A 27541-nucleotide genomic window follows, 5' to 3' on the forward strand; every position below is an offset into this window, starting at 1 on the left:
AATTAGCACTTGGTCAATATTCAATCTGAGCAGGCCCTTAGGGTAACGTATCTGGGTATATTGGTTCTATAAATATCTTAGAGGTTTGTGTTCTTAGTGAGGCGATTGGCCTTAGCTCTCTGAAGGGAATCCTACCCCCAGGCTTCTCACTCTTAAGTCAGCTACCTGTGTTGTCAGTGATGTAAAAGGAAGCAGGCAAGGGTAGGTACATAGACGCACACCCTTTTCTGAAGTATCTGGGTCACATGTATTCATTTCTTTGGACTTCTTTCCCATTAACTCCCACCCTCATCACTTTGTAGGTCCAGTTTTTAGACCCCAGCAAGAAGAATGTAAATGCTTCTTGCCAATGCCCTACCCTTGACTGAACAAGACAGGGGTAGAATGGGTTAAGGAGTGGCTTCCAGGTTTCTTTACTTCCGAAAAGGCTCAACTACCTTTGAAATACAGGCCCCAGCACTTACAGACAAAAAGTAAACACCTCCCACATGCTTCTAGGATGTCACATTGTGATTGATATCTGTGTACTGCCATTGATATGATTGATCACTAAGAGCCAAATAGGCATGTACATTCAAGGTCACGAGGAACAGGCAGATTTCTCCAGTTTGTCTTTGGTAGTTTTTCTTGACAGTTGATTGAAGGGGAAACCAGTTTGCTGCAGCTCTGGTCAAAACTTTAACTACTTTCAAGCATTGTTATGCCATGCTAGTCTCTTTATAACCGTAGTTTGGAGTTTCACAATAGCCTGTTAATTCTCCTCTGAGTAACAACATGTGAGCCATCACTGCTAATTGCATGGGCTTCCTAAGTGTATGGGCAGGGTGGAGAGCATGTGTTAATGTGAATTGGATGAATGGATAGTTTTTTTTTCATTGCATGATCCACGAAGGGCACCTGGTTCTCTGTTCCCAGCATGCTGCATGTTCTTGATGCATGCATTTCCTTCCCACTTGGGTAAAAAGGAGGTCCGATTTCTTTCAAACTTTGCTGCATTTGTCATGTCTCCATATCCTAATGCTTCCATAAATCCAGTCTCTTCATTATGTGGAATATCAATCGTGGGTTTAAGTTTGCACATGACCTTGAGGACAGACAGACAGAAGGTAAGCTAGGAAACCTGCTTAGAAGTGGATGGGAGAACTTCCCTCCTGCATAGAGGTTCAGCTCTCTCTGGGCCAGAAAACCAGGACATAATTATAGGTTCCTAAATGTCTACATTAAAATGATTTGGAATGAATCGCCACTGATACCCACAAACATTTCCCCTTTTAATTTCTAAAGCCACGGAGACTTACTCGGTAGAGTCCAAACATCGTCATTTCGATAATTAAGACTGAGCACATATGTAACTCCCCTGGCCTCACTGTGACTGAACCTTTCACATGCATGAGTAGAAGTAGCTGCCTAGTTCTGGATTTCTTTCTGTATGGTTGTGTGGAGTAGCACATGACACTCCCTGTATTTTAAGGACTACAGTGCTATGTAGTCTGGGTAGTGAGATAGTCTACAGCCCTAAAACTATTGTTGAAGTGGTCCCTACACTGCTGAACATCTGTGATCCCTCAGTACCCTTCAGGCAAATGTGAATAGTTCAACTTTCCATTCACTGTTGAACAGCAAGATGGGTTCAAAACTAATTTTGAAGGAATACCATTTAAAACTATGGTTTCGGCATACACTGTAAACTCGGATCTGGTGCTTCTCCACATGACCCACGGGTGGTGTTTCTTGTGGTTCGTGGCCTGTAAGTTGGATGTTGATGGTAATTGTTTTCAGGTAACTCTGGCGGCCAATGGAAAGTCAGCTGACTGCAGTGTTGAGGAAGAACCTTGGAAACGTGAAAAATAATGACCCGATTCTCAGCCAATTCTTGAATAAACTCCCCAGCGTATCTTATGGTAAAAGATGCTCTAAACAGGCTTCCTTTACAAAAGGAAAAATGCATATATTTCTATGTTTACTTAATCTGTTAGCTGAGGCGTAGAGGAGCTGTGTACACCCATGATGATAGGCACCGTGCCGTGTCTTTGCCAAATAATGCTTCATAACCATCTAATTTTCTTACTTGTGTTATTGTCTGAATGGATGCTGCTGGAGAAACCACTTTGAATGGAAGACATGTTCTTGCCAGCTTCCTGTTGTCTCAGTGCAAAACTGTGGATGCTGTTTTTCCAAGGGGACGGGATGAAAGCAGTGCGGTGCCCTCCGGGGACTTGAGACACCAAGCACACAAGGTGTCCTTAAAGTGTGGCTCACCTTGTTCTGCACAAAAGATTCTGCTGGAAGCTTTTAGAAGTACCTCCCCTCCAGCCTGTAGAGTCGGCACCTACATTGATTGAAAGCATCTGTCTTGGGGAACTCTGAGAACTTACCTTTTTGTGCACTGTCTAAGTAAAATGTTTCAGAGTTTCAGTGGGCGCCCATATTCTGAAATGCAGGTGATCACAGAGGCCACAGCTCTGCCTTCCTGTGGAGTGTGTGTGTGTGTGTGTGTGTGTGTGTGTGTATGTGTGTTATCACTGTATACCTTGAGGAACATGAAGGAGCACAGTCAACCTGAATTTTAGCCAGAATTAAATATTCCAATCCACTTGTTTGACCTACACTCGTAGAGCATAGTGAAGGCAAGTGTGATGATCCGAGCTGTACTTTTCGTTCCACCTATAGATTCTCACTTGAGTTCCTCACCGGAAGATATTTTTCAACATCCGAATCATGTCTAACACTTCTTGTCTGCTTACATGGCTGAGCATTTTAGCTTCCTCACAGTAAGAAACACACGTGGGCTATGACTCTTTTCCTATCATCTTGGTAGATAGCTATTATGTAGAAAGTGTTTTGTTATATCAAAGCACGTGAAAACTCTCACCAAACACAAAAGCACCCTTCCTCTTTGGTGAGAAAGCAAACAGAAAGCAAACATCTATATAAAATCCTATGAAGGTTCCTATGACAGAGTCCAGGCAGCTCCAAACCATCAAATGGAGACCAAGAATGGCTCTACAAAACTTTCCAGATAGAATCCTTTCCAGAGACTGTGAAAGTCTGAAGGAATAAATAATATAATTGGCAGAGCCTGATGGTTTGCCTGTGGTAGGCAGCCAACGAATCCTTAATGATGGGTTATGCAAGCTAAAATTGTGAATGTCTCTATTATTATCTTCTGGTGAAGAATGCACAGTATTTTCCTAAGATCCTGGGTTTAACGGTTAGCTGGGAACTCGAACCACTGAGAAGCAAAACAAATTCAACTTGAAGGAGTGATGGAACCTGAGCTATCAGTCAGGACATGCGCATCCTCTGAGTCAGGCAGAGCTGAGGAGACATTCATAAGCAGTAATAGGGCCCAGTGTCTCCGAGGAAGGGTGCTGAGTCAGCACCTCTCCTGTTAGTCTCTCTTGTGTGACCTCTCTCCTTCAAATCAGAAAGCTTGGAAACATACAAAAGACAAGAGATTCCTGTTGCTTTATCTCATAAATCCCAACTATTTTTAAACAAGGATCACTATTGAGCAGTATTAAATGAATTATTTTGTTCTGTTTCAGGCTTTGACTTTTGAAACAAGGTCATGCTGTGTAGCCCAGAATAGCTTCAAACTCTCAGACCTACTGTTCAGCCTCAGTTTTAAGATCGCAGGTGGGCACCCCTCATTGCCTGGCAGAACACTGTTTATTTTCACTTTCTTCTGGGGGACAGTGAACAGGGTAGCAGTGACCAGCAATGAATCCCTGATAGAAGATAAGACTGGCTGAGGGGATTCCATTTAGATGTAGAAAATATTCTAGATAGTCTGTAAGTGGTACCCAAGGGCTTTCCTATGCTAAGTAGATATATCTAGGCAAGGCATCCAGAAGCATGCCGGGTTTTGCTATGTGGGGGAGGGTAAGGCCATTCCATCCAATGGGTCTCCCCATACAAGAAGATACAAGGCCACCTGGGTACTTGAGCATTGACTTTCTCTCAAAAGCACTCGCAGGGTGACTGTGTCTGTCATCTCTGATTCTGTTTGAAAATCTTTCTAGTTGGCCTTATCTTCAGCTCTCCCCTAGGAGTCCTGTTAGCCTATGTGACAGAACGTTCAGGAGAACAAAGGCACACTACTTCACAAGTCAGGTTTTGCTGACTACATACATTGTCTGAAGAGAATATGCTAAGGAAATCACATTTATCTGAAAATTTAATAAATTTTTTTAAAACTAAATAATTTATCAAATTGGAGACCACCCTAAAAATCTAGGATGTGGTGGAATTTAGGTAGTACTGTGTCTTGCTTTTGTAAGGCTGCATTAACCCTTCCCATGCCATGCCCACTGAGGATTCCCTTGCCTAGAAAAGGAGCAGGAAGCCGAAAAGATGATCAAGAATGTGTTCTAGTAGCCATAGTCTATATAGATTGCCTGTCACTGTGCGTGTCTGTATTAATAGAGTTATCGTAGATCTGAATGCCCATAATGATTAATCTTTTATGTGTAGTGCTTTCTCTCTCTCTCTCTCTCTCTCTCTCTCTCTCTCTGCGCGCGCGCGCGCGCGCGCGCGCGCACACACACACACACACACACACACACACACACACACACACACACACACAGGGTGTATGTCACATACACTAACTCCAGGTACCAGGGAGACTTGTATATTGGGGCTTTGGCAGTACTATTTCCTTAATGGATTCAGTTAATATTTTCAAGGAATCAAAATCATTTCAGAAGAAACCAAGTGAGTAGACATTCATGCTTCCCTTTCTCATCCTTTCCCTACGAGAAGCAAGACAAATCATCATTTAAATGTTGAGTAAATTTCAACAAAGTCAATTCACTGTAGGCTTCTGAGGGTGGCAGGACACCAAAGAGTCCAGGTAGCCATAGGATCTAAGCACACAAAACCTCAGTAAAGGCCTGTAGGTGATTTTAGGACCATGAGATCATTACCAGATTTGGTTTTCTACTTCCTGTTCGGTGTAGCAAAAGCCTGTGTGGCCCCATTGCCTAAGGAAGATTTTATTCTCCATAAAAGACAAATATTCACTTCTCCTCACTAGTCACTAGTTAGTTTGGACATTCACAGAGTAAAGAAAGGGTGCCAAAATGCCCCCGGATGAAAATGAGAAAAGCAGAGAACTGGGTAGGAGGAAGTCAGTCCCTGCTCGGGGATGCTGGGATCTCAATAGTTTGCTGATAAGGAGCTCAGTTAATTTCCAACTATGGCTGCAAAATCATGGCACATGGAAGTGCCAAAGGTCCTTGGAAGTAGTTAGAGGCCCTTGAGAGAGAGCTGAGAGGCCTCTGAAGAAAACCCAACCTTGTCTTGCTGTTGCAAGTAATCCTCCCTTTGTTCTCCAAAGTAGAATCTTACTATAATTTTCACTTTTGTCAGAATCTAGGCTCTTGCCTACACATTATTTTCCTCATGCAACAGAGCAATAAACCAAATAGGTGTTCACATGCTTCTGGCTCCGGATAAACAAGGCTGAGCAGCTCTGGCCTCTTTTGATGACTAAAATGGCAGCGGTTACACCCCAGAGGGCAACCTACCCTGTTTGCTGCTCTCTACTAGGACCAATCTGTCTGCCCTGAATTGTTGTTGTTGTTGCTGCTGCTGCTGCTACTGTTGTTGTTTTCCTTATTCTGCAGCTGAACTCTTTATCAGCCAAGAAGAAGGACCAAATGGGATTTTCCAGTATTGGAATACTTGCAGGGCTCCAGGGCCCAAGGGCCAGAAGAAGATAAGGTTAGAGTCTGAAGCAAGGGTTTTTTAAACTAAGTTGTCACTGAAGATTCATGGTCTCGGTATCTGTAGTAGCCTCTGGCTAAACCCAAAAGAAGGATTACTGGGTGCCAACCCAGCCAGGTGGCAACTGTGACAGCTAGTTTTCCATGGGTGGAGTGAGATAGGATCTCATCAAGAACACCAACCAGCTTAGGATTTTCCCTAAAACTCTTCCCAGTTTACTGCCCTCTCCTCCCCTTCCCTTCCTGCTGTTTCATTGCTCAATAGACTGCTTAGTAAATGGCCAAATAGTTATGAGGGGGTTGGCTTGGAAGCAGATAACAGGAGATCTTAACTGAATAATAGTCTTATAGCTTAACACCATAATCAGGCAACAACACAGAGATGCTTAAAAACAACGTGGCTTGGGAGAGGAAACATTTGATTAAGACACTCCCCACTTGTAGCCACTGTGTGCCCAGGTTTCTTATGCTTCTGTCTGAGATGAGAAGGGATTGGACCAAATGCCCTGCTTTACTTTTGTCCATCTGACTGCTCTCAAACATTGCTTATTTATATTTTAAGTTAGAAAGACACAAAATAATGAATAATCAGTTTAGATGTTTCCTCATCCATTTTGGAAAAACTCCAACTCAAGCTTCCACTCATTCCATACTTTACAACAAGCTTGAAGAGTGGCCACAGTAACCCACCATTTGCGGCAGTTTCGAGACATCCGTAAATATCCTTTGGTTAAAATCCCTATTCCCTAAACGCATTGTCCTCACGGAAGCAGTGATTCTGCTCGGGGACATGTTCAGCATCACCGTGAGGGACCAGGTACCTCGTGTCTGCATTTTGAGTTCTTGCATCATACCTGCTGTAGCAACAGAGCCCACTCCAAATACTCAGCCCACATAATTTTCCCCAAACAGTCCTAATTGCCAACCCTGTGTGGGAAATTGAGGGCCTCTGGCAAACAAGCTTGAACACTCCTGACATTTGGTGCAAGATTTGCACAACAACAGCAACTGTCTCCACACATGCAGGTAGACAAGCACATTCATTCTGAGACAACCCTCACACCATCAGGGATGTGCAGATGGAGCTGACTGATTTCAGTAGAAAGTTTTCCTCTTTATCAAGAGGAAACATGCATAAGGGACATCATCATAGGGAGAGATGCTGTCACTTACAAGATTGGAGTTAGTTTTCCCGTTTGCCCCTGCCCTTCCCATGTTAACACAGTGTCTAAGTCATCACAGCGGTGAGAGGTGGCTGTACCTTACTCTCTCTGGTTCTGTTACAAAAGGCCATAGTTTGCATTTTGGCTGTCTGACCAAATCTCAGCCAGAATTAAATTGCTGTATTTAGTTTTCAGCCCTTCAAATGTGGGGGAGCAACACAGACAGCCAGGTCAGAAAGGGTTAATTTTTGTTGATGGTGATGATGGTTGGGTTTTTCTCTCCTTTCAAGGTGACAGAAGATCTAAAGGGAGAGCAGAAAGATGTTTCTTAACTGATCCACTTAAGGTCACTGCAAAAAAGCAGGAGAAGTCCAGAAGGTCCTGGGGCATTAGGCTCACACTAACACTCTGAATCATTCATTTCTCATCATTTTTTTTCCTCTGCTGAGTCTTGTTTTATCCTGTGATCCATTTATCCATTTTGGTATTTTTAAGTCTTTCTGATTGTATTTTGAGGAACTTTTAGGCTGAGAATAAAATCTACTATTGGGACAGACCTGTGCTCTGCAGAGGCATCAGGTGACCCAGACAACGGGTGGCAGAATATCTGGGTTCCTCTAGAGACACCCCCAATCCCTGGGTGAGCTTTGGAACCTAACAACTGATTGTTATCCTTATCACCATCCTCTGGGACATGGGGATGATGCAGTCAGACAGAGACTTGCTACTTCTTGGCTCTGTTTCTCCCCATGGCAACCATTTAGCCTGCCTGGAAGTGGCCTGCTGCCTTAGGTAGGGGACAGAGACACTCATAGACCAAGGAAGTGGTCAAACCGATCACTAATTTTTCTCCATGCTACATCAAATTCCCTAACACACACAACTAGAAACTCAGCTCCTGGGTGTCTTAGTACCCACAAAGTCACTTTCCTGTTATAATTGCCTTCGGTATCCAGATTCTTCTACAAACCAACTCCACCTCAACTCTTTCCTCTTTCTTCCCTCCTCCCTAAAATCTCAGCATCCCATCCCCACCTTGCACAACACAACACAGACCAGATCAGCTGGTCACTATAGAGATTTGTATATATTAAAACAAACCTACTTTTTGGAGAATTTTTTGTATATTCTTTTTCTATTTGTTTTCTACAGATTGAGGAGAGAGCTGGCAAACTGTGAATCTAATTTTATCTTGATGCCAGCAGATATATTTTGGCTTCCCAGTCTGAATCTGTGTTACTAGGGACGGCATATCGCCCTCTGATCAGTATTGCATCTCCAGTCTACAAAGTTACTTTGGCCCAATCTTACATTCTTTCTTCCACAAATCCCCAAATTTCTTTGTTATTATTTATACAGAGAAATATTTATAGTCCTGGATATCACAAGTTTAATGTTAATTTAACTTTTAATAATGTTACACATTTATATCTATTCTTCAAAAATCATAAAGACTCAGAGTAGGCTGATATAGTCTCTTTGGTATCTGCAATTTTTTCAGACAGATATTTTCTTATGATATTTTCTATACAACCACATAGATAGAAGTATAGCTAATTAGAGCACATGTTTCTATAGCAATTTGGGGTATCAACTGTTTTCTGAGCATACAGACACATTTGAGAAATTTTGGAACTCAGTCCTTAATGATGCAATTCGACCAAACTCAGAACAAGGAATTGCTTAAGCCCCTTAGGTAGTTAGGGTATATGCATCTGAACAGTTAATCCTTCAACATCAAGGAATGGTGCTGACTGCTTTTTTCCAACACCAGTCCTTGTTTTCCCAACTGACCTTCCTAATTTTTCTGTCTCATAAAATGAATAAAGGCTGGTGCTAATAGCAGGACTGCTTCTCTATCAGAATCTCCATGCATTACTAGATGTTTATGTGAAAATTGGCCTAATAAAATGTAGAGTAGCAACAGCTGAGGATGGCTGGTAAGGAAAGAATTCAGGTCAGTTTTGGTGCAGTTATGTCTTGCCAAGAAAAAATGATAGCAAAACCTCACATTGTTATATGAATTGAACATATATTTTTAAGAAGAAATTAAAGACAACATATTTTTAGTACCCATTCAGAATCCATGCTGTATCACTGGGGCGCTGGAGCTGGGAGTTAGAATCATACTGGGATTATTTAGAATTAAACCCCAATAGTTTATCCTCAGGTAGGCAACAGACTGATGTGACCTTCCCACAAAGTAAACCAGTAGTCACGGAAAACACAAGGTGTCTTTTCTCCACCAAACACACTCTCTGCAATGGTGGGGAGACTGGTATTTTACTGTGCTTGAAAGAATAAATAGCCTGTTATATAGATGACATATTAGGATGTATTCAAGCCTGCTCCTCATTAAGCGAACAGATTAGATGTGCCATCAACTGGCTAAGATTGTATCTGTTTTCACAGCTAGCTATCAGAGCATGACTTTCTTGTGTGTATACGTTGATACTTGGTTCACGCATGAAGACAGTGCCTATGCACTTTGTGTAGCTATAATGTAGGTATTTGTGTGTAATTTCAGTGAAGCAGTGTATTGATGTAATTTAATTTAACTGTTTTTCTTGGCTGTTTATCTAAATGCAATAGATATGACCATGACCATTTGGAAACCTTTCTTTGCAGTCTTAGGTATCAACTAAGAGTTATTTCTCAATGTGATCTGAGTGAAGAGCTTACCTATGAAACCTCTGTACTGATGACTGTTTGCAAATCTCTAGTCTAGCACCTTTGTAAATACAGCCCTGAGCTGGGATGGGGTTGAATGTGTTTCCTGTTACTCAGTGAAGTGTCATCTTATGCCTGCATCATTCCTATTCAATGTACGTGTGGAACTTGTGGTTACCAAGTCTGAGGGAGGTTCAGAATGAAGATGCTCATCTCTCCTCCCTCACAGTGGACTGGGCTTAAAAAATGTCCATTTCCTCCTCATACTCAAATCATGTCTTTGGGGAAGTGTCAACTTCTCAGGTTGTCATATCTTCACCATGATGACCATGGCCTAAGATTATAAAGAACTTTGCTACCCTTAACTTTCTGAGTTAGAGTACAAGAATGCATTTACTGATTAGCAACCATGCAGGTGAGACACCCCCTCCTGAAAGCACAGTCTGGCAGCAAATTGCACACTTGTGAGAGAATGACAGAGTACTAGAAGCACACCGAGACCTGGAGCCAGCAACAGCCAGGGGCCAGCAATGGTCAAGGACCAGCAAAGGCCAACGGCCAACCTTGGCACCGGAGGAGGACCAACCTCTGATGCACTGATCCTGAGTATGTGACAGGAGGCTGGTCTCCTCTACCCAGTAATGCTCTGTTTGCGTGAATGAGATTAACAATGGCAATTAGATGTGATCTCCCAAACCACATTCTCACTAATTACCATACTGGGAGCTTTGTAGTTCCTATAAGCCCTTTCTTCCCCACAAAGAAGAAACAACATTGTGCTGGAGAGTACCCCTCCCTTTTCTCACAGATCATGGAGATGTGAAGCAAGCACACTCATTTTCAGGGGCTTCTCCAGATGTGTGGAGTGAGGGGATGTGGTGGCTGTATCCTTCAAATTATGAATGAAAACAAAGTACAGAAAGGAAAGGAGACTTTAGGCAGGATTATTTTTGAATGAAAGATAAGACTAATGGTTTCTCTCCCATTCCCAGTCCCCATTGGTCTGATGTCATGTAGCATAGTACATCTATAGCACATGGTATTTAAAGACTAATGAATGCAAAGAGACTAATTTGGGGGCTGTTTCTTATATATGGTACTAGGAAATGCCTTGTTGGCAAAGCACACCTTGGGTAGTTGAGATCTCCTATGTTTGTATTTAGCTTTTCTTGTGACTGTAACATTTCATGTGTAAAATAACTGGATATTCTTCATATGATGGAAATAACCTGTGAATTCAATCTTTCATCGAGTGTTTTAACTCCCGTGTACATATATATCTCATCAATAAATGTGGATTCCAATTTCTCTTTGTAGTCGCCTGTTCTTCACTTCTCATTGTAGTTTATTAGTTACAGAATGTTAGTTATATCTCTAGTGGTATTTGTAGAAGAAATTATGGACTGACGTCTATGATATTTCAAATAAATATTTTCTGGGAAACCTCTATGTACAGTAAAGTCATGGTAAAGCACAGCTAGTGGATTGTGGGTTATGGTGGTTCCTCAGTGAACCAGCCACACTAGGGAGGCTTCCAAAACTCCTATTCACTTCTTATCTATGTGGCATATTAATCCCTATCTAGCTCCTTTCTGTCCTCATCCAGGGGGTCTTACTTGGTCCACACCAGGGAGCATCTCTCAAACAACCTGACATGAACATTTTGTGAGAAAATGAGGTTGGTTTGGGGTCATTTTCTAGGAGGTTGAAATGTCTGAGTTTAGGTGGCCATGGTCCACAAGGGCCTCATGATGTCATAGCAGGCCGGTAACATCACATGGATGAAATGCATACAAGAGTGACCAGTGTGGTGGTTAGAAGAGGACAAACATGAGATCTCACTCACTCCCTAGTAGACACTAATCTCCTCTGAGTTAAGACAGCCTGAATGACCTAGTCATCTTCACTATATTCTACCTCTTAAAGGTCCCAAACCTCTCAACATTTGTACACTTAGGACCAAGTCTTTAGTATATTAACCTTTGTGGATAGGAGGGATCCACATACAAACCACCACAGATAATATGATGGAGACAGTCTCTATGTTTGCCAATATGTGAAAAGAAACACAGCAGAACCTGTACTCACCCTCAGCACTCCCTCCTGAATGCTAGTTACCTCAATTCTGCTCGTGGTTCAGTGGCCAAAGCATTGCTCTGCCTAACTTCAAGGTGGCAAGGAAGTGCAACTTCATCAAGTATATGACAAGAAAAGGGAAATGAAAATTTCCCTTGAATTTCTTAAACAGTTCATAAAAAACAGTTAAAAAGTTTCTTAGTATTCCAACAAAGCATTTTTTGAGCCTTGCAAGAGGAATAGAACAATTATACCTGAGGAACTTCATGCCAAACATTAAAAGGTCATGTTAGATTAAGTTCATAGCCTTCAATGAGATGATCCCCATAAACATGTTGAGATGCTTACACAATGAAAGTCCACCCAGATTGTAACAGGCTCACATTTCTCAGTGCAGCACACCCACTGATAAATGGGATGGATTAGTTCCTTTCCATTCTTGGGAGAGGGAAGAAACACATCTGATATCGAATAAGCAACATCCATAGAGGTGACACAGCATATCTAATGTCACAATTGACAAAAATTTGCTTAAATTGTTGGTGAGAATGAACACTTCGTTTGATGCTTACTTCCTTTGGAGTTAAGTCTGCATCTCATCCACATTTTAAAAATGGCACCAAAATCTCAATTTCAGAAAACATGCTGTTTAGTACATTTCTGCGTTGCCATTTTTCTTTTAAGATGGCAACAGCGGAAACCAGAGTAAAAGTGGATATTCCAACATTTAGAATGGGTACAAATAAGCCAACGTCAGGTGGTCCTCCCATGGATGGCACAGACTAGGAGAGACTTGAGTGGGGCCAAGAATCCACTACTCCTGGGTCATAGGTGAGAACCTATCCACTTGTGTGGACCAAGTGTTGCTTTGCTGATGATGAAGAAGCAAGGAAAGATGAAGAAAGTCTACTTTTGAGTGAGTATAGAAGGACCAATGGTAGACCGGAAGTTAGGACTCTGAAGAGTTCTGTAAACATCACTGTTAGTTTCTGTTCCTGGAGGAAATATCCTTTAGAAATCCACTTACAGAGAGCAAAGGTTGCTTTGGCTCTGTTTGAGGCCAAGGCTTATTGATGCTTTGGCTTTGTGACCTGTAGCAGTGAAGCACCACAGGATAGGAAGCACATGATGGAGCTAAAGCTTCAGACTTCCTAACTAGGCTGAGAGGGAGAGAGAGAGGAAGGGGAAGGGGAAGGCTGCCACATCCACCTTCAGGGGCATACCCCAGAGACCAAAGGGCTCTTAGCAGTTCCATGCCTCAAAGTTTCCACTGGTTCCCATTAATTCCAAGCCTTGACTACATGGGCCTTTAGGGGACATTCCAAATCCAAACTTCAATAGGTCAAGTCTTTGGCATGCATGTAACACCTGGTTTATGTTAGACACTCTCCCAGCTTTTAACATTGAAATTTAAATGCTTTCAGCTAGGTAAACTAAGGCAACTGTGTGTGTGTGTGTGTGTGTGTGTGTGTGTGTGTGTGTGTGTGTAACTTCACATTACAATAGGATAAATGTCCCCTAAATCTGAGCCATAATGCTACATGGAATGCAAACCTATACAACCCCTTCTTGCCCTGTATCCTCCCTGACCCATGCTCCATGTTTTAATCAATAATTTTGGGTTAGGGTAAAATACTTGCACATAGGCATGAAGACCTGAGCTTGCATCCTCAGCACCTTCATAAAAAAAATGAAGCATAATCTCATATACTTGGAATTCCAGTTCTGGGGCTGTAAATACAGGAAGATGCCTGGCAGTCATTTGCAAACCAATGTAACCGAATTAGTGAGCTTCAGATTCAGTGAGTGATGCAAGAAACTGTCTCAAAGAGTAAGGAAGAGAACCACTAAAAAATGAAATTTGATATTGACCTCTGGCCATGTGCACATGAGAGGGGGCAAGGAGGAAAGGGGGAGAAGAGGGAGGGGAGAGGAGACAGGGAGAGAGAGGGGGAGGAGAGAACTAGGAGAGGGAGAGAAAGAGAGAGAGAGAAAGAGAGAGAGAGAGAGAGAGAGAGAGAGAGAGAGAGAGCGCTTATAGCTTCATGACTGGGAAAGGAGGGAGAAAAGCATACCCTAGTGACCAAAGGAATCCAAAACACATGTAGTCACATTTCCCCTCTGCTCAGCAGTGTTTCTCAGTCCATTCATGTTGTTTCAAATAGCTGGCACTTGTAATGTGATAGCATGGCAATATGATGACATGTGACTATGCTGCAGTTTGCTACTTGATTTCCTGTCAGTGAACACTTGCCTCATTTCTAGGTGCTTCTTCATGGCAAGTGAAACTGATGTGAACATCTGCATATTTCCTGTGTGTGTCCCAAGGACAGAGTGGGTATACTTTGAGACCTAGAAATGATGATGATGATGGTGGTGGTAGTGGTGGTGGTGGTGGTGGTGATGCATATGTGTGCGTAGCTGTAGGATCTAAACACTGCTGCCTATTTTAGGGAGTTGGAATCTCAGCAGAGACACTGAGGTGTGCAAAGACATTAACAGGAGGGGAGTTAAGTTTAAAAGTGAAGGTCCTCTTTCCTCAGACTGCTCAGGAGCATAGATGAGATGTATTAAAGATTGTGTGAGCCTGGCTCCTCCTTGTTCTCATCCTATTCATAAAACTCTGTCTCTGTCTCTGTCTCTGTCTCTGTCTCTCTGTCTCTCTCTGGTCTGTCTCTCCCTCTCTCCCTCTCTCCCTCTCTCCCTCTCTCTCTCTAATTCTTTCTTTCCCTCAGATATGATAGTAACTTGACAGGTCCCTCTTAATCCTTGATCCATTGAGCTATACTGTGTGAGGCCTCATGGGCTCTACCCATTAGCAGCAGGCTGTTTGCTGTCATATGAGTTGACATTTACTAAAGGAAGTCACAAAAGATTCTCCTCAAGAGTCACCCATAGCTCCTTCAGCTACACTCCAACAAAGTACTATAAACTAGGCATTTTAGAAACTATATAATATTATTTCTTATCTTTCTAGACACTGGATGTTCAGCATAGTTTGGGGGAGAACCACTGTCAGGCTTGAAATCTGTTGTCTTCTTTTGTGTCTTTACATAAGACAGAGGGCAAAAGAGGAGAATAGGGATGGTAAGCCATGAAGGAGAGTGGCCTTGAAGAGGATGCACTGTGGAGTGGCTGCCCCTGAAGCATGAACTTGTAGGTGGAAGTGATGTGAAGAGGAAGTGAGGTTCTGCACACTGAAGAGCAGAGCCACCTAGGATGATGTTCAGCAGGCCCAGGGGAGCTTTGAGAAAGTCTCGTCAAATTTCTCAGCCCTGGCAAGAAGGCCAGGAAGCTGTGCTACCCACAGAGTTGACGTGTGTCAATCAAGAATAGAAGACTGGGGAGTCCATGACAAAAATGAAAGTTCTTCTAGCCTTATAGTTTATTTCTGATAGTTTTTAAAACATAATTTACATGAATTGGTGTTTTGCTAGCATGTATATCTGTGTGAGGGTGTTACAGACAGTTACTCACATCATGGGTGCTGATAATTGAACCTGGGTCCTCTGGAAGAGGAGTAAATGTTATCTGCTGAGCCATCTCTCCAGCTCCTCCCTTCCTGGTAGTTTTTAAAGTTTGGTAAATTCATTCTCTCACTGAGGCAGTGAGAAGTCATGGTTTCCCAGGCATTATAAGGAAAACAGCTTAAGTCAGGATTAAGGTCTGTGAAGTTTGTCCAAACAACGTGAAAATGACAGAGACATTCATACTGAGACACACACACATTAGAAAGCAGAATGATGTATTCCACGGAGCAGACAGGTAAAATGCTTTCCACTGCACTCCCTTCCCCCTCGCTATTCTGTTGTTTAGGGTAACAAGACTGTAGGTTTCCAACTATCGTCTGGTGTGTGTGTGTGTGTGTGTGTGTAAGCTTGTAGTTTCTAGTGACAGGAGAATGCAAATATGTAGTTGCCCTCATTGGTTGCAAAACCGAATCTGCTGTGCTTTTCCATGGCACCAGCTCACAGAGGGAGCCTCCATAGTTTCCCACTGGCCTCCAGTTAAACAATTCTTATTTTTTGGAACATAGATTTCCTTCTTCACCTGATACCAGACCTTCTTTTCTCAGAGAGGGAGACAGAGGTCATACCTCACTGTGAGGTGATAAAGGACCTGGAGGGAGATGGAGTATCTCAAGACTAGCTTGTGTCTTTGCAGATGAGGATGCCAACATCTTCACTGAAGTGAGCTAGTGGCAATGGGGAGATTAGTCAAGGTTAAATCTTGCTTCTTTTCACTGTTGTGGGGTCATTGAGTGTTTACTTAGTCTTGCTTTATTCCTCCATAGAATGGAACTTTATCAATGTATATGACCTTAATGGTGTGTGTGTGTGTGTGTGTGTGTGTGTGTGTGTGTGTGTGTGTGTGTGTGTGTGTTCATGTGTCTGGGAGGAGACACATGAATATACATTCACATGTATGCATAAACACATGTAAGCTGAAAGTCTGTTTTGGGCATCTATGCTCAGGAGACATCCACCTTATTTCTTGAGGAAGAATCTCACTGGAATTTAGGGTTTGCCAGTTAGGCCTAGGTGGCTGGCCAGTGAGCCCATCCTCCTGTCTCTCTTCCCAATCTGGGATTATAAACACACAGCACCATGCCTAGTGTTTCATGTGGGTGGCAGGATTGAACTGAGTTCATCAAGTTTATAAGGCAAGCACTCTGCCAACTCAGCTATTCTTATAGTCTTGTAGAGGAGTTGATGGCAGATATCCTTAAAGCACATTACATGGAGCATAGCAGGGATTCAATCAATGACAGCTATCATCGTCATCATCATCATCATCATCATCATCATCACCACCACCACCTTCATCATCATCATCAGCAGCAGCAGCAGCAGCAGCAATATTGTGACCATCAAAACCACTTTGTGCTATCACTCCCAACCTCTTAGTGGATAAGCTGGAATAAACCACCTCCTTTTTCCGGTTTGGCCTTTTCCCATCTGTATCACACAAGCATTACTGTATAGTCTACATCTCAGCAGCCCTCCCCCAAAGCTTAGTTTTGAGGCCAGACTTTGACCTCTCCTGAACTAGTCCTGAACTATTAAAGGGCATCCTTTACTCTAAGGAAGTTTCATGGCCAGCCTGAGGTCACTCAGGATGCCTCTATTGCGTGGTGTGTCTTTGTGCTCAGCAAGAAGGGACAGGATTTCTTCAGGGAAAAGCAGTAAGTCTTATCCTGGCCAAAAGGTTGCATAATGGGATGGGATTGTGAACTTCCCACCCTCCAAATGAAATAGGGATTTTGAGAAATGAAGCAATTTTTTTCTTTACTGGAGAGTCCCTTGGGGAGTTCCCAACTCAAAGTGTTTTGTCCTCCTCGAGACAAATGTCATGAGAAAAACCATTTCTGTGGAATGTGCCCAACCCAGAAGAACCATTCAAAACACTTTGTCTGAGTCTTTTTCCAGTAGCTCTCTTTCTCGCATTCTTTTCTCCTCAGTATCATGTTCACACACAGATGATGCTCACACTTCTCTTCTAAAAGTTCCAAAAAGCAGAATTTGTAAGAAACTTGAGAGAACATCTTGGTCGTGGAGTTCATTGATTGCTTCCGTCTGTCTCTTTGGTTCTCAACAGTGTCTAGATCCCATCAAAATCTTAGTCTGCTGGGTTAATGAATATGTTATTCTTAGTGATTTTCATTTGTATTATTATTTTTTATTTAAATGTATATATACGTGTGTGTGTGTGTGTGTGTGTGTGTGTGTGTGTGTGTGTGTGTGTGTGTGAAAGTATGCCATGTGTAGCATGTCTCCAGAGGCCAGAACAAGGCATGGGAGAGTTCTCTAGTTGAGATCCATGATTTCTTTGGCATACATTTCTTCTCTTGGAGGGGGAGGCAGGATGTATGTGAGTATGTGTGAGTGTGCGTGTGTGTATGTACCCTCAGCTGTGTATGGGGATATACAAGTGTGTATATGCATGTATGAATGTATATCTGTGCATGTCTATATGGAGGGAAGCTATTGTCTACCTTATTTGGAGGCAAGGTCTCTCACTGGGACCTGGGAATCTCTAGTTCACCTGGGCTGGCTGCCCATGAGCCCCAGAGATCCAACAATCTCTGCTTCCCCAGTGCTTAGATTATAAGTGCACATTATCATACCCAGCTTTTTATATAGGGGCTGTGGATCAAAGCCAGGCCCTCACTAAGTACTATGCTGACTGAGCCATCTCTTGACCCCAGAATTACATATCTTAACATGTTCTTTGGTATTATAGATTTTATTTTTATTTTATGTGTATGAGGACTATCTGAATATATGTGTATACAACACCTATGGGGGCCAGAAAAAGGCATGGGATACCCTGAAACTGGAGTTACAGTCAATTGTGAGGTACCATGTGGGTGCTGAGGACTGATTCTTAGTCCTTTAGAAAAGCAACATGTGTCCTTAACCACTGTGCCATTGCTATTAATATATTTGAATGAAAGGCCCTCATGTGCTAGTAGCTGCAGTCTTTAAAAACATGTTTCTTCCCACTACTGGACAATGAGCAGAGTAAAAGAGACTTTGAAGCACTCAGTTCTAAATGGGATGCCTTCATCAAAGCCATTCTTGCAAGGATCACAGATTAATTAAGAAGAAGAAGCAAAAAAGATTATATGGTCTCAGGGCAGTGGATGAGTCCGACACAACACATGAACATGCAGGCACTATGGTGACAGGGCCTGAACAGTTCAAGTCAGATGGGGTCCCAGAGCTTAGAGGGAGAAGTGGACATGGGTTCCCACTCTTAACCAAGCAGACATTTGCAATGCTAGCAGATGGGAAATCAGGCTTTTGTTGTTGTTGTTTTACTTTTGGTTTTGTTTTGTTTATTTTATCACTGGGTATATCACAGACTACATGGCAGCGCCCCTGCTCAGCAGGAGGTGAGCAACAGAAAGTGAATTCCATAAGTTTTTTCTGTGGATTTTTGTTGAGACTTTTTTTTGTCTTTTTGGGTTTTGTTGGTTTGTTTTTCACTTGTTTGTTTTTGAGAGTGAGAGATAGAGAGAGAGAGAGAGAGAGAGAGAGAGAGAGAGAGAGAGAGAGGAAGAAGAAGAGGAGGAGGAAGAGGAGGAGAAGAAGAAGAGGAGGAGGAGGAGGGGAGGAGAGGAAAGGAGAGGAGAGAAAAGAGAAGAGAAGAGAAGAGAAGAGAAGAGAAGAGAAGAGAAGAGAAGAGAAGAGAAGAGCAGAGGAAATGGGGTGTGTGGTATGTAGGGAAGTGGGAGGAGGACTTGAGAAGAGTTAGGGGAGGGGAAAACTTTAGCAAAATATCCTGTATAAAAAACAGGTTTTGTTTCAGCTTAGATTTCTTTTTCTCTGCAGTCAGCTCATAAGAAAACAACATAAGAGACTTCCTGTGCACTGGTAACAAATGAGGCCTAAGAAGATAATATGTTTGGTAGACGTAAAGACTGTTTTGCCAGACAGACCCAGGGGAAGGTAGGAGATAGCCTATGCTAAAATGATGAGATCTGCAGGTGTTTACCAAAGCTACCAGAAGTTTCAGAATCACATGAACAAAAAAATGTTTATCAATTTCAAATTAAAAATAAGATTATTTTTTAAAAGTTAATCTGGATGTGGTGTTTTACACTTTTAATCCAAACATCCAGGAGGCAGGAGAAAGTGGATCTATCTCTGCCAGTTCAAAGCTAGCCTGGTCTACATAACGAATTCCAAGCCAGACAATGCTACACAGTGAGACCATGTCTCAAAACAACAATAAATAACAGAATTCATAAACAAAAGCAACAACCCCTTCCAAAAAAGCAACAAAACAAAACAATTAAAAATCAGTTTTTTATAAAAAAAAACTAAAATGACAGATTGGTTGACTTCTGTAATTGCCACAGTCTAATGATAAAATTTCATTTCTTATTCCTCAGGATTGCCATTCTCTGAAGAGAACAGACAGAGCATGCTCATGTAGAGCATTTACTGAGCATTTTATATACAGTAGTCTGAATATAAACACACACATAGAGAGATACATGAATTATTGGTGGTAGGTAGCAGATGATAGAAATAGATGAGATAGATACAAATAAATGATAGAGATTATAGATAGAAATATATGATAAATAAGAGAGGATAGAAGATACATAGGCAGATAGATGAGAGGCAGACAACTGTCCATTAATTTAATTTTTAAACACTCAATGCCTAGGGACCTTCCTAAAAATCCCCAGGAGAAAACATTAAGATATCCTCAGGTGCAATGTCACAAGGTGATGACCAGAGTCTTCTACTGGGAAATCTGGAGTCCGAGAGGCAGATTAACTTTGCGGGATGCAGCCACCACAGCTTCCATCCACCAGATCTGCTCCACAGAATCTCAACATGGCCTCCCAGATGACTTTACTACCTACTCTTTCCTTTTGCTAAAGATTCCAAGTCCCAAGAAGAGGATGAATTGAATTCCTCCCTGACTCCACACCCCATCATCTCTGCTTCCTGGGTGCCTCTGACCCAGAAGCACCTGCAGGTTCCACTGGAACACAAGACAGTCCTTTAAAAGCAAAAACCCCACAATGAAAGGTTTATCTTCTATTTCACATGTACACATACATGCCTGCGTGAGTCTGTGTGATCACACACGTGCAGTGCCCACAGAGGTGAGAAGAGCATGTTGGATCCTCTGGAACTGCAGTTACAGGTGGTTGTCTGGAGTGGGTCCTGGGAACTGAACCCAGGTCCTCTGGAAGAGCAGCAAGTGTTCCAGCTGCTGAGCCATCTCTCTAGCCCCAAAGCTGTCTTAGAGGTCCTCACTCAACCCACACCTTAAGTTGTAGCTTCCCACACTGACCTCAGACAGCTTCCTCTGCTGTGCGATCCTTACCTTCCAAGTTCTGCTCCCGTCTTCCTCTCCTGGAGTCCCTTTTCCCAATGTCTTTGCACTTGTGCGATTGCATTCTTTTGACACGTTGCCATGATTGGCATTTCCTTTAGGAAAATAAATGAGTGTATAGAAATGAGTGTAGTTTAACTGAAAGTCTAAGACAGGGGACTGGGAAGGCAGTTTAGTTGGTAGAGTATTTGCCTAGCCTGAAGAAAGCCTGGGTTCAGTAGATCCTCAGCACCACATGAAAGCGGGCTGTGTGGCACATATTGGAATCCCAGCACTTGGGAGGTGGAGTCAGGAGGATTAGAGGTTCAAGCTCATCTTTGGTTAAATAGCCACTCTAGGCTACATGAGACCTTGGCTTAATAGGGTGGAGTAGGAGAGGAGAGGAGAGGAGAGGAGAGGAGAGGAGAGGAGAGGAGAGGAGAGGAGAGGAGAGGAGAGGAGAGGAGGCAGGGAGAAAAGAAGAAAGTGAAGGGAAAGAAAAGGAGAGAAGAAAAATCATCACGGCTGAACCACTCACTCCCTCCGTAATGGGAGCACTAGCACATTCTCCTTCCTAATAGCTCTAGGCCAGGGTGAGCTGCCTCTTTCCTAGAAGAAGCACATGCATGTTATCGCTCCACTAGCTAGGTCCATCTTGACATCTCGGTGACACCATGCTAACTAACCTGCAGAATATATCCTAGTTTAGTTCTAGGTTATAACTTAGTTTGGAAACAACCAGACATTCAGGTAGCCTGGAAGATCCCTAAAACATAGCCATGGAACTTGTTTTTCTTTTCCTGCTATCTAGAGTGTCTCTGGCTGTCATTCACTTGTGTACTTATTTAACCTAAATGAATAAGCATCAATGTGACAGGCATCTCTAGGTATGGGGTCGTTGCAAAGAGTGTGAGGCTAACTAATAGTGGAATGCTCATCTACTAGCTGATTGAAAGCTTTATGTAATACTTATAAATGTGTGATAAAGGAAGGGGAGCAAGTTCCTTACACCAAAGTCGCACAAGCTTGTGTGTGTGTGTGTGTGTGTGTGTGTGTGTGTGTGTCCATGCACTCACATATATGTTTGCCATGTAGTGTATGTCTTTGTGTATGTCTGAGAGCTTAGGCTGTGTGTATGCTTTTTCTGGAGTGGGCAGCGTGAGAAGCAAGAGACGTTCCTCATCTCTTCTGAACTCCTTGTCTTATCTCTCATTCTTTAACTCTACTACCATTCTCACAGCCTCCCTTGTCCCTAGTCCCCAAACCCCTTCCCATGGAAACAGTGAAACCACTACCCATTACAGCTCTTCAGCTTCCCCACCCTGCATCCTTGAGTACCAGTCACATTTATCCTTCTTGGGTGTGGTCACTCCCCATGGAGAAGGGTATGATCTGTCTCTGCAGCCTCGGGGTTTTTTCAGGGTGAAGCTCTTCTCTGGGCATGGGAGGGAAAGAGCTTCCACGTGGTTTGGGGCTGGATTTCCCCAGGGTTACTGCAAACTCAACAAGTCTTGCCACATTAACATTAATTTCTCCCCGAAAGCCTCTATTCTGACCCAGATAACAAGTGCAATTACTCCCCCTCATATTGATACTCTTCCTAGCAGAATTAATGCCTAAAATTATCATGCAAAACAAAAATAACTTCCCCTACCTTGCTGTAGTTGATGTCAATCTGCAGGTGAGGGCAGGAACAAAATAAGACAAGGCCTGTGATGATTGGGCAGTGAAAAAGTAAAGTAGGGACAGAGTTTTTGTAAGGCAGAAGAGAGCAAAGAAAAAAGAAGAACCAAGATGAAGGAGAAGGATGATCCAAATCTGTGTGGCCTCAAGGGGCCACAGGTAGTTATGAATCTTTCATAAGGGATGCATTTATGTAGGATAGTTTGTCTTATCTAGGTGGGCAATTTATATCATCAATTGGTCGTGAGTTTATGGCGTGGGCATTTTGTGGAATGAGAACTTAAGACATAAATCTGATTGCTAAATTACAAGCATATTGAGTTTTTATTTTAAGGGGTAACTGGGAGTTGTGACCTAACCACAGGGGGCAGATGCTGGAAATGTGAGCAGAGTCTGAAGCAAGACAGTTGCAAGCGGGCACTTCTGCCAGGCTCAGAGAGTAGCGGGTGGCAGCATGGGGATGAGATTGGGAGTTTAGGGGTTAAGATGCTTTGCTGATTGAGATGAAAATACCCTGAAGATGCCATGTGGCCCAAAAGAGCCAGCACTATAGTGGGATGGGTGAATTCTTTTTTAATACTTACCGCTACACCTTGCCTCTGTGGTAATTTATCAGATGTTACTAGACACTAAGGAATATAACATCTAAGACGTATTTCTCTAGATGCTGGAGATGGAGGGGACATCTCAGCCCATCAAGCTGCACTGACATTATTTGAAGTACAACCCACTATTAGACTTGCTAAAACATTTAGACTTTATTTGAGGCACAGAAAACACTTTGATCAAATCCCTAATGATATCCTGATGATATTTTGCTAGCTGCTGGTCAGCTGGTCTGAAGAATCTACTCCTAGCTTAAATCTTGGTTATGCTGTACACCATGAGCAACCCAACACTGCATTACCATTCAGATCCCTGAAACAATCTGAAGGAGCTACCGAGTTGGGGTTTTCTCCTCCTACTACCTCATGTTTTTTGTTATTGATCATTTGTGCATTATTGGACATAAAGAACTTTCCAGACGATAGATATTGGCTATTTATCTTACTCTGTAGATAAAGTCAACCAATACTTTTTGCATTTTTAGTATTCACTTTTTAAAAAAACTAATAAAATCAAAATAATAAGCTATATCTTATCTCTTTGTTGACTAATTCAAGATTTTGTTCTAGCAAATTCAACTTGCCAAAAGGATAACTCAAAATGAAAACGTAGAGCCTAATACTAGCGGAGTGTTGGTCAGATCCTCAAATACAAATGAACATGTTATCTGTTCTGCAATCGCTTTAACTATCAACTTGACACAACCTGGAATCACTGGGAATAGAGTCTCAATGAAGAATTCTCCACATTGGGTGGGCCTATGAGAATATATATGGAGGATTATCTTAATTAAGTCAATTCATATGGGAAGATGGAGCTCATGATGGGTGGCATCATTCCCTAGGCAGGGAATCTTAAACTGTTTGACAGTAGTGAAAGCAAGTGATTTATATCTGTCCTGACTGTAGATGTGTTGTTTCTAGATGTTTGAAGTTTCTTCTCTGATTTTTCTTATAATCATAGACTGTAACCTGGATTTGTAAGCTGAGGCAAACCCCTTCTCCCTAAGTTGTTTTTTCACCCAAATATTTAAGCACAGCAACAAGAGTGAAATTAGACCACCCACTTATAATCCAGCTATTTGTCTAATGGGCAAATCTTGTTTTAGCATCATTTCAATCAATTTTGATCATTTTGAAATTTGTTTAATAGTTTATTAGAGTTGTCACCAACCTTCTTTAGGAACTGCAATGAAAATACTTCTGTTAAAAGGGCTGGTTTGTTAGTTAAAAGAGTGGGGAAACAGTTCAATTGATCAAAATGCTTGCTGCTGCAAAAGCAAGAAGACCTGAGTTTGGCCCCCCAGAACTCAGTAAAAAACTTAAAAGGTCTGAGCATAGTGGATCCCTGGGGTTTGTTAGCTAGCCAATCTAGCTGAATCACCGAGCTCCAAGCCAGTGAGACATCCTGCGTCAAAACAAAATGAAACAAGCAAATAAAGCAACAACAGTAACAAAACCCACAGATGGATGGTGTCCTGAGGAAGGACACCTAAGGCTAACCTCTGGACTCCACACATGCCCTCTACACAACTGCACCGCCACATCAACCCTGGTGAAGAGGGTTTGGTATGTTCGAGTAAAAACAGGGCGATGTAGGAGCTCAGAGATTGTATTCTGGCCCAGGCTGTTCATGCAGAGCTCAGCTCTGCCTCTTACTAGTAGACTGACCATAGTTGCTGTGCCTGGGTTTTCCTCTCTGTAGGATGAAGATAAATGGAGTTTTACCTCAGGTGCTCTGTGTCTTGCTTCACTTTTCTTATTTCAATGCATGTGTTTATGGTGCACTTTTTGCTAGGCAATATTCTGATCTGTGAATCCTTTTCAAATAGAAGCTGCTGATTAAATCAGAACATGGAACATTAGTTGTACTCTGAACTTCTCAGCCCAGACTTCCCAGAAATGCCGCTTCTCCACACAAGCCTTTAGTGATAGGATCCCCACGTTCACCCTCTTTCTTCGTTCTAGATTTGCCTTGAGGAATACAAGATTAAAATCAGGTGGCGTTCAACTTCCACAAAGATCAAAAAGAGGGTTTTTTTTGAGATGTCCACTAGGGGGCACATTATCAACAGAGCAGAGATAGCCAAGAAGTTGGCCTAAAACCCCAAAGAAATGACAATTTCTAGGAAGTACATGAACCCAGGTGTCAGGGATTTTTTTTCACATTCAGTGAGCCTCCAGCACTGCATTGCACTGAGAGAGACCGCAGCCTCACCAATGGGTTTGCAACTCCGGTTTTTTTATTTCTAAGCTTCAGTGGCCCTGGCTTCAAACAGTTAAAAGAGAAACCAAGAGTGGCTAATCCACCCTGCCCCAGAAATGTGTCTTGTAAACCCCACTGCTTTATAGCTACTGTGATTTATGTAGCTACTGTGTTCACAGATGAGACTTAATAAACAGCCATTATCTAACTGCTCCTGAATAACTGTTTCCATCCCTCTCTTCTTTTCATACTTCTCCTTTTTTTCTTTCTGATATCTTTTTCTGGATAGTCTCTCTTTGGTTCTCAAGGAGACTTCAAGTGATGAGAGGGGAAAGTGAAAAGCAAAGCTCTCAAGAATTCCAGTGACTTAACCAGAAACCAGGATTGCCTTCAAGTCTCCAACTGCTCAAAACCTGCCTTTCCACTTCTGAGTTCCAAACTGTGTGGCCAGGCTCCTCCAGAGGCCCTGGAAAGGGGTAGCCATTCCCTCCTCTGGCAAGGCCTTTGTGTAATAAAATAAAATAAAATAAAATAAAATAAAATAAAATAAAAGCAACAAACCTGCCTACTTCCACACTCCCCAGAAAAAAGGAGGATTCCCCCTTTCCTCTCTGATGGCTATTTGAGTATCTGAGAGAGAGGATTAGGGTTTCAGCGTTTCTGTTTTTAGAAGGCTTTAAGAGGGTTCCCAAAGATTCTTGGAATATCTTTGACTTCCCTAAAAGTAGTGATTCATATTCTATTCAGCTCCCTGCTGCGTATTACATAGCAATGGTGTTGATAGTATCAGGAATGAGGAACAGAAAAGCCATATGCATCTATCAAGTTCTGTCTTCTTGTCTCATTATGGTTGTCTCAATCTGGGTTGTCTTCCCAGATGTCTCTCTGATAGAAATGACAATTTTCTTCTTCTAGATGAAAAAATAAACACACATTGTTGCTAAATTACTTAAGATGAGCACAAGTAAACAAAAGAATGCCAAAGTTGGGTTTGAACCCAGGGTCTGACTTTAAAGACTGCTGTGCTAAAGTTATATGTTAGCTGCTTCTCCTGGAGTTTCTGCCATTTCTCCTCTGGGAAGGAGGACGGAGGAAGTGGTTTGGATGAAGCTACTGGAAAACAGCAGTCACCACGTGATGAGGTCAGCAGTCTGGAAGCCTGAGGCGGGTGAGCTGGAGGGGGTGGGAGATGGGGAGCACTAACAAGCAGACAAATTGCTGGTGTTGAAGACTAGATGTCAGCAGTGGCAAGAAGTGGGGCCCAAGGCCAGGGCTGGATCAGACTTCCTTATTCTATGACCCTTTGCGTGGGCCATCATGGCATGACTCCCCACACTTCCACATGAGCTGATCCTTCTCCTTCCTATAAATGCAGCATCCAAGAGGTATTTATGGGTTTCTAAATAAACTCCTTTGTCAATATAGCCTACATGGTACATATCTTGACTTACTCCCAGTAGCTTCTGGAAGACTCCTTTTACTCCCACAGAGAGCACTGGGGTGCTGGCCTGGCTTACAAGGTTTGAAAATGATCTCTTAATATCAACAAATTCAAGATAGCAAACTTATTACAATAAAACAGGGGAAGTCAGAGCTCCAGCATAGCTATACCACTTTCTACTTGGGTGGTTTGGAGACTACAATATATCTCTCTATGTTCCTAGCTGACTCATCCACTAAAAATGGGATAAGAATTTCTTCATCACTGGTTGAATGTATAAACACAGACATTCATAAGTGATCAGTAGTAGATAGTAACTTTTGAGGCCATAATCGAGCTGGCAAGTTTGTCCCCATTTGGAGGTTCAAACACAAAGCCTGTTCTCAAGAAGTCTGCCATAGTGGAAGAGATAGGACAATGGGGAAATTGATAAGATTTAACTGTATTAGTGACACGTGGACAAAGTCAAGGTGGTACTAGGGAGAGCGAGTGTGCCCAATCTGAGTAGAGGTGGGGTGAGACAACTTCCTGAGGATGACATCAAAGCCACAGGTGGGTGGAGTGTACTCATACAGTGTGTGCATGTGTGTGCTTGTGTATGTGTGTGTGTGTCTCTAGAGGTCTGTGTCTATGTGTTTGTATTGTATGAATGTGTTCCCATGGCTGTGTGCACCTGTGGGAAGACCAGAGATTGATTCTTCTCCACCTTGATTTTGAGACAGAGTCTTTCACTGAACCTGAAAGTCTATTAAGCTAGGCTGTTTTACCAATGACCTTCAGAGACCTGCCTGTACTGGGGTTACAGAAGTTGGGCCACCACAGCATGTGGCTTTTTACTTGGATGCTGAAGATGTGGACTAAGGCAGGCCCTCGTGCCTGGACAGCAGATGGTTTATTAACTGGACCATCTCTTCAGCCCTGATATTAACCTTTTTGAGAGCCTATAACATACCAGGCAACACCAAAGGTCTTGCCTAATGCACTAGCCATACACAGTTTTCCTGTCCACTCTTCATTGCAGGTGATAAACTACAACTCCAGTTATTTAAGAAATGTGAGCAGGACTCAACTGCTAAGTAGGTGAAAGGACCAATACTAAAAACCCAGGTTTTAGTCTTGACTCC

The 27541-nt window shown here is 42.5% G+C and overlaps 1 protein-coding gene across 2 annotated transcripts in view; it reads left to right on the forward strand.

The window, feature by feature from the left end:
- Slc1a2 (solute carrier family 1 member 2) overlaps positions 1 to 10878 on the forward strand; it is a 130456-nt gene extending 119578 nt beyond the window's left edge. For both annotated transcript variants that reach the window (NM_017215.3, NM_001302089.2), the window contains 1 exon segment: positions 1780 to 10878. In NM_017215.3, the coding sequence (NP_058911.2) occupies positions 1780 to 1851 (72 nt within the window). In that variant the 3' untranslated portion in view covers positions 1852 to 10878.
- Positions 10879 to 27541: the final 16663 nt, after the last annotated feature.

This window comes from Rattus norvegicus, chromosome 3 (assembly GCF_021556685.1).
Source record: "Rattus norvegicus strain SHRSP/BbbUtx chromosome 3, alternate assembly SHRSP_T2T, whole genome shotgun sequence".
In the NCBI taxonomy this organism is placed as follows: Eukaryota; Metazoa; Chordata; class Mammalia; order Rodentia; family Muridae; genus Rattus; species Rattus norvegicus.